Source organism: Rhinichthys klamathensis, unplaced genomic scaffold, assembly GCF_029890125.1.
Source record: "Rhinichthys klamathensis goyatoka isolate OS25496 unplaced genomic scaffold, OSU_Roscu_1.1 h1tg000011l_1, whole genome shotgun sequence".
NCBI classification, from domain to species: domain Eukaryota; kingdom Metazoa; phylum Chordata; class Actinopteri; order Cypriniformes; family Leuciscidae; genus Rhinichthys; species Rhinichthys klamathensis.
Genome location: NW_026606564.1, coordinates 12,658,597 through 12,666,910, shown reverse-complemented (window position 1 = coordinate 12,666,910; position 8,314 = coordinate 12,658,597). Strand labels below are relative to the sequence as shown.

At 36.6% G+C, this 8,314-nt stretch overlaps 1 protein-coding gene across 1 annotated transcript; it reads left to right on the top strand.

Moving 5' to 3' along the window:
• Nucleotides 1-1,246: 1,246 nt before the first annotated feature.
• On the top strand, nt 1,247-3,644 carry LOC130095784 (zinc finger MYM-type protein 1-like). Its single transcript, XM_056262541.1, has 4 exons — nt 1,247-1,252; nt 2,141-2,898; nt 3,000-3,099; nt 3,549-3,644. The coding sequence occupies exons 1-4, from the start codon at nt 1,247-1,249 to the stop codon at nt 3,642-3,644; spliced, it is 960 nt and encodes a 319-aa protein (XP_056118516.1).
• The last annotated feature ends 4,670 nt before the right edge of the window (nt 3,645-8,314 follow it).

Sequence of the window (8,314 nt, the reverse complement as noted above, 5' to 3'; positions counted from 1 at the left end):
ATTTAGATTTAATATTTAGATTTAACATTTAGATTTAGATTTAACATTTACATTAGATTTAACATTTACATTAGATTTAACATTTACATTATTAGATTTCACATTTAGATTTAATATTTAGATTTCACATTTAGATTTAACATTTAGATTTAACATTTAGGTGTAACATTTAATATTTAGATTTAACTATTTAAAATATCTCTAAGTTGACAAATATTGTTGTAAATGTGCTAAAAAGTGACCGTCAAAAATGAATACCAGTTTTTTAAACATAGTTTGAAGCTAAATGTGACAAAATGTTGCTGTTATTTTCAGCGTGAGCCACTTTACAAACGGCACCCCATAGAATTAGTAGAATGCAATTATACACAACCGATTTTATTGGTTTATAATGATAGACTGCAAAAAAATATATATATCGTATTCTCAAAGCAGAATATACTCTCATAAAGCTCCTAATTTATCTTAAAACTTCTACGTAGGAAGCTTCTACGGATCTGAGAGCAACTCTGAGTGAGGAAAAGACAAAAAAATTATAAAAAATGTGATTTTTGTGGTAGGCTACATGGACCAGAAAAGCACGAACACAATGTGGATTAAACAAATCACAGTTATTAAAACTATATTGACAGTCAAAAAGTTGTTTATAAATGTATGTAAAATAAAGTAATAAATAACTTGCTAATGCGACTGTTGTAGGCTACTGTGCGCGGTACAGCCGGTGTTTCACAGCGCAGCAAACGCTCTTCCGACGCACCACTCAGGCGTGCGGTATGAAACCGGCCTTAGAATAAATGTAATGTAGCGCTCGGGTGCGGATATCTATAAATCAGAGACAATTATGTTGCGGGTGGTTGGCGGTGCATTATTAATTAGAAGCAGGCGATTCGGGTGACGTTTAAGATGATCCGTGCATATATAGCCTCGTATTAAACGATCAAGCTGTAGATGATTTTTCCCACAGAAAATTAATAACACAAAACAATTTGAAACTTAAAAAAACATACATATGAAATCATAGCCTACAATAGAATGCGTTATGCAATGATTCAATAAATTATGTTGGTTGGAAGTCTTATTTCTCTGATGATTAGGCTACACTGAATTTATGAAAAATTCTATAGTTAATAAAATGTCTTGGTGTGGCTCACCCTGTACCATATGGCAGCCTTACAGGGGGCATGGCCACCAGTTTGAGAACCACTGCTAAAATCTATGTTAATGGACTTTACAATTATATTACACAATGGAGGTGTGAACTTAAAGATATTAGAAATTCTATATTTTATTAAGATATTACATAAGAATGGGGTTGTCATGCTCATGCCAATATCTTAGGCCTACTGTTGGATTCTTTATTGGATTCATATGCTATATTGTTCCAAATATAATTGTGTTCTACTTAATTCAGCTATAAATAATCAATATTTGACTAAAACTTGAATATAAATACCTGTTTGCCTGAACTTTAACTTTGAAATGTTTTAACTGGTGCCCCGCCTCTTACTTCTCAAACCGATTACTTTATGCCGTTCTATAGTATCGTGCTGGGAAAACAGAAAATAACATTGTGCTTTGCGAATTACCCATCGCTTGTTGGTAAATGGCGTGTAGCACAGCTTGCTTTGCCGATTGCTAGACGTGATTGGCAAACGGTTTGCCAGAATGTACCCTGACCACTACGGGGGTAAGCGACCTCAAACATCTATCTGACAAATGCAAACGTCATGAAAGTAGCCGCAGCCATCTTGAGAATAGCGTGAAATTAAAGTTTTTGGGCAAAGTAAGCATTGCGGAACAACTAGACGAAGGCTACAGGATTGGTATTAGGAGGCACAACGAAGAGGTGACAAAAAATCGACACATACTGTCCAGGATAATAGACTGTGTAAAGTTTTGTGGAGCATTTGAGTTGGCTTTACGTGGTCATGATGAGAGTGAGAGCTCAGATAACCCTGGTATATTTCGCGGATTGGTGGATTTTGTGGCCTCTCTTGATGGAGCATTGAAAGAGCATCTTGACAGTGCTACTGTATTTAAGGGAACATCTAAAACAGAACGAGCTTCTGGACTGTATGTTATCTGTTACAAGAGAAGAAATAATCAAAGAAGTCCAGACAAGTAGTTTTTATCAATCCAGGCAGATGAAACCACAGATATTGCCACACTGGCCCAGCTTGTGCTTGTTTTGCGCTACATCGACGACAAAAATAACGTGCAGGAAAGATTTTTTGAGTTCATCCCTCTGCAGTCAGCTACAGCTGAGTCCATTGCAACTGCACTAAAAGAGCGTCTTGCTTCTATCCTCCCCGAGGATCAGAAAAGTAAGCTCATCTGCCAGGCATATGATGGAGCCAGCGTGATGAGGGGTGCCACTGCAGGTGTACAGAGAAAAGTACAAGATGTGTATCCAAATGCCCACTATATCCACTGCTACGCTCATCAGCTCAACCTGATTATGCAGCAGGCCACGTCTCACATATCCAAGACGAGAATTTTTTTTTCTAACATTGGTGGATTTGCCAGCTTTTTTTCTAAGTCACCCAAGCGGACATGTTTTCTGGATAAAGTGGTTGCCCATAGACTGCCGAGATCCAGCAATGTCAGATGGAACTTTCATAGCCGTGCCATTAATACAGTTTTTGAGCACAGAGAGGATCTCATTCACTGTTTTGAGAGCATACAAGACTCCGGTGACTTTGACCCCAATACTGTCAGAGAAGCAGGTGCCCTGGCCATGCTACTGGAGAATGAGGATTTTAAGTTCTTTCTGGAACTTTATCAGCACATCATGCCACATGTAGACTTCCTCTATGCCAAGCTCCAGAAGAAGAACATTGATTCGGTCCATATCAAAGTGAGCATCCAACAGTTCCAACAGGAAATACAAAAGATCAGGTAACTGTATTCCTGTTATATGATCATTATTTGGTTTCTCTTTCATTATTAACTCTCTCTCTTTTGCCAATATTATAATAAATTAGCTTTGTCCTTTGCAGAAACTCTCTCCACTCCATTGGTGAACATAACAGTGGTTCTCAGCCAACAAAGAGACGCCGGGTGCTCAGTCCGGAAGAACGTGAAAGGATTGCAGCAGAGGTGAGTTTGTTATAGAAATCAGTCAAAATACTATTTTACGATATTGTTGTGCTGCAGAAATGTCCTGCCTGCATATCATATTCTACAGACTCAAGAAAACTATTTTAGTTTGGTATAAATCCTTACAAAAATCATCATTTTAATATTATACAACAGCATCCCAAAAATTATAAATTGGCAACATAAATATAAATGATCAAATTAGGGATGCAAGTTATCGATTAATTCATTAATCTTTAGTTGATTGACCTTATCGATCGATTAACGATTAACTGATAAGTGGCTGTTTTCCTGAGAATGTAAATTTCTCACGGTATCAATCTTCTAAATATCTTCCTTTCTGTTTAGCAGAAGAAATTAATTCATACAGGTTTGAAAAAAACATGAGGGTGAGTATATGATGACTGGCTACTACCTTACATTTATATATTGTTTAATTATCTCTATAGGTCTGTGACACAATCCTGGGACACACTAGGGAGCGTTTCTCCTTCACAGACAGACCACCTTGTCTGTGCCACCTTGTTGCAGGGGGACAGGTTTGACGAGTACAAGGATACCTTTCCTGCCGATGCTCAATGGAAGCAAGCTCAAGACAGAGCTCAGTCTTATCTACAGCAAGCAAGAGTTCTGTGCCTGCCGTGGTGCTGTGGACCTATTCCAGCTGTTTATGGAGAATAATCTCGAAGAAGTCTTTTCCGAAACCGTGACTCTCCTAAAAGTTATCATAACCACACCCATGACCACGGCTGAAGCTGAGAGGTGCTTTTCAACCTTGAAAAGAATTAAAACCTTTCTCAGAAACACCATGACCCAGGAGAGGCTGAATGCACTGGCATTGCTGTCCATGGAAAAGAGACTTGTCACAGCGATGACTGACTTTAATCAGAGAGTAATTGAGAAATTTGCTGGCCAGAAAGAGAGAAGAGCTAAATTTATGTTCAAGTAGGAAAGATGCTTTTTGGTCCTGATTTGTTGATCTGAAATGTATATAAAGAAGAGCACTGTTTTATGTTCAAGTAGGAAACATGCTTTTTGTTGCTGCTTTGTTGGTCTGAAATGTACAGACCCTTTCGTCAGAGATAACGAGAATTCACTTAAGAGACCTACAGACCCTTTTCCAAAAAAAATAGAAAATCATGGAAAAGTTAACTGTTTCAGGAATTCAACTTCAAATGTGAAACTAATATATTATATAGGCTCATTGCTTGCAAAGTGAGAGATTTCAAGCCTTTATTTGTTATAATTTTGATGATTATGGCTTACAGCTTATGAAACCCACAAAATCTAAATGTCATAAAGCTTTTCTGCTGAAGGAAGCATGAAGTGCTCTAATGTCCTGGAAGTCCAGAGTCAATGCAGCCGTCTACCAGGACATTTGGAGCACTTCATGCTTCCTTCAGCAGAAAAGCTTTATGAAGATGCGTTATGAAGATGAAGATGATTTTCAGCAGGATTTTCACCTGCCCACACTGCCAAAATAACCAAAACCTGGTTCAATGACCATGGGATTACTGTGTAACTACTACAGTGTGATTTCATGTAATATTCTAATTTTCAAAAATTGATTTCGTGAGTTCCATAAGCTGTAAGCCATTATGTAAGCCATAATCATCAAAATTATAACAAATCAAGGCTTAAAATATCTCACTTTGCAAGCAATGAGCCGTTTTTTTTTATAAAATTAGTTTTATAACACCCCCCCCTCCCCCTCTAAAATAAAAAATGCGCCCCCCCCAAAAATAATTATCACCAGCCGCCACTGGAATCGGATCTGTTGTTTCTCACGAAATACATGAAAGTAAGTGGCCGGTGAACTAGGAGAAGAATAGGGTAAAATGTAAAGCTACTTACACAATGTGTATTTGATATGAATAAAACGTTTCGTCTTATTATAATGGAAATTATTATTGTTGCCGTTTCCATAGACATCAGTGTCTATTTTACTAATTCAAAATCACTGTTTTGCTAGTACTTATGTGTATTTAAATGTCTGAAACCTAAAATAAACATTATGTGGTTTAAAATACTCAATAGTTGTGATATATGACAGCACTGAGTGCGTCCGTGCGAAAGCACGTTTGAATTTAGCAGTTGATCACGTGACGCACTGACCGTTCTAATCACACCGGTGTGATCGTACGCTCCAGGGACCAGCCAAGACTGATCACACCGGTGTGATCGTATGCGTCAAAGGGATAAAGGGCTGAATTTGGATCGGTTTCTTGCAAACAACGTATGGATTCTAAAGATTTGGATTACATCAGGCTAATACAATTGATGGTTTTTTTTGTGAATTTATGTTGTGTTTTATTGGAGAAAACGCTTTTTGTGTCTCACGGTAAATAAACTAAATACTACAAAATGGTTAAACGATTAAACAAGGTATTTTTAAGGTTTTAAAGTGTAGGCTATTCTTGTTTATTGTTTACAGAACACTGTAATTTACTGTAAAGGCAAATAGGTCACCACAATGTCAAATCAAAAAATCTAAAATAAAGAGTAAATCTTTAAAAGTGCTATGCCATAATATCCCAGAATCTATCAAAGCATAACTATCACATTTATATTTCAGAGTTTACTATCCACTACGTAACATTGTGTTTGCATTTACTGTGGTACACAACAATGACCCTAACAATTACACTTTATATTAAGTGGACAGTTCCTGAGGAGTTACCATGTAAGTACACTGTTAATACAGTGTTGCACAGAGGTTTGGGTTTTGCATAATACATGTAAGTTATGACCGTTTTACACTTTTATATTAAGTGGACAGTTCCTGAGGAGTTACCATGTTAGTACACTGTTAATACAGTTGCACAGGTTTGGGTTTTGCATAATACACAGTAAGTTATGACCGTTTTACACTTTTATATTAAGTGGACAGTTCCTGAGGAGTTACCATGTTAGTACACTGTTAATACAGTTGCACAGGGTTGGGTTTTGCATAATACACAGTAAGTTATGACCATTTTACACTTTATATTAAGTGGACAGTTCCTGAGGAGTTACCATGTTAGCACACTGTTAATACAGTTGCACAGGGTTGGGTTTTGCATAATACACAGTAAGTTATGACCGTTTTACACTTTATATTAAGTGGACAGTTCCTGAGGAGTTACCATGCAAGTACACTGTTAGTACAGTTGCACAGAGGTTTGGGTTTTGCATAATACATCTAAGTTATGACAGTTTAACACATTGTATCAAGTGCAGAGTTCCTGAGGAGTTACCATGTAAGAACACTGGTACCACAAGGGAAACCTTTAGCTACATGTAATTCAACATAAGTCCTGCCGGTCATCTAGTAAATACATGGTATACACATAGGAATCATCATGGGTTCAGTGTGTTCTTAACTGGTAACTACAGTATGGAAGACTGCGTGTGGAAGTGGAACAACTTGTGTGAATACATATTGTTGTTACAAAATGTAGTAACATAATGCCTGTTACACATGTGTACTTACTGTAGTAGAAAAAGTGTTGTTACCAATGTCCTGTTACACATTTGTACTTACACGTACCTTTCCGTGGGTTGTTACACATGTGTAGTTACACAAATATTACAGTTGTAAATACTATGTACCAATGTGTATTTACACTGTAGTTACATACTAAGTAGATATCTAGTAACCATGTAAGTTCACAGGTATTAGGGCCACTTAATATAAAGTGGTACCGAAAAAATTAACAGTATAAGATACAAAAGGGCTGTACAAAGTTAAAAATGGTAAAATGGTAAAATGTTAACTTTACAAACAAGTTTGGAAGATTCATGAAATCATCTTTTTCATCAAAATCAAAAATGTTTAATTACAATTTTTTAATAAAATGGTAACATTTGTTCTCTGTCTTTAAAGGTTTAATACCTAATTTGCTGAACAGAACAATCAACTGACAAAGCCAAAAGAAAAAGAAAAGTGATTTGAGTTGGAAATTTGAGTTGTCCTTGTGTCCTTTGGAAGTTGAACCAGAGTGGGACTTGACACTTATCATGATGTCCTGTGCCAACAGCAGTCCAAGGACAGTGTTTCCTTTCTGGAAACGCTTGCGAAGGCCATTGGCTGTCATGAAGATCATCACTCTCTGTCGTGAAGAGAAGAAGCTGGTTGAAATGTCCTTCCTCTTGGTTGTGCCCCCTCAGAGGCAAGCCTGGTTGGGTCAGGTATTTAACAGCATTTACTTTCTTTTACCTGGCCTCCTCTTGTGCAGTTGTTGAAATGCTGACTTTATTGACTTTTCAGTGTATGAATGTGTTCACTGCAATGTTGTGAGCTTTGTTGTTTGTAGCGGGCTTGTGCTAAGTTCTGAATTTCAGAATTGGCCTCCATTCAATTCATGAATTGGAATATGAATTGAATTGACTCCGCCCCACAGGAAGTTGAATTTGAATGACAGGAAGTGGAATTAATTTCATGGTAATTCAAAGAAATTCCACACAGTCACACAACAGAAGAATGCGTTGAATCTCACATACATTCAGTGTTAGGAAGGTTACTTTGGAAATGTTATTGCTTACTGTTATAAGTTACCCATTATAAATGTGGTTTGGGTTACTTTATTTGTATTACTTTATAAATGCAAAGCAATTTCCTTTTAATTTGATTGGTAGTTAATTACACATTTTACCTCAGTAATACAACTTAATACAATTACATTAATTTAGTAATTTAATAACATAATTTCTGATATTCACGTAACTAGTCTCTCCTCAACCCTGCATACACTTTGTTCTAAAATATAGATAATGATAAAATTAATTACCCTCTCATTGTTGTTTAATTAGTTTTGTTCCAATGTTATTTTCATTTCAAAGAAATCAAATAACACAAAGTCGTTGTAAATGCAGTTATCATTTATTCCAATGCAAAACCCACTGAGCAACACTGTTTAAATGAGCAACACTGATAAAATTAATTACCCTCTCATTGTTGTTTAATTAGTTTTGTTCCAATGTTATTTTCATTTCAAAGAAATCAAATAACACAAAGTCGTTGTAAATGCAGTTATCATTTATTCCAATGCAAAACCCACTGAGCAACACTGTTGCATCTAATTCTCAATAGCTCCTCAAATGTCATAATATCATTGAGTCTGCACCGTTCTGGAGTGCGTTTCCCGAAAGCATCGTTATCCAACTATGATCGCAATTTCCATTGAACTCTATTGGTAACGACGGAACTTGCGACCATAGTTGGCTTTGGGAAACG

Excerpts from the sequence above, each read along its gene's own strand:
- LOC130095784 (XM_056262541.1), top strand. Across the intron at positions 2,899-2,999 it reads CAGGAAATACAAAAGATCAG|AAACTCTCTCCACTCCATTG; the intron begins GTAACTGTATTC and ends TGTCCTTTGCAG. Across the intron at positions 3,100-3,548 it reads GTGAAAGGATTGCAGCAGAG|GTCTGTGACACAATCCTGGG; the intron begins GTGAGTTTGTTA and ends TTATCTCTATAG.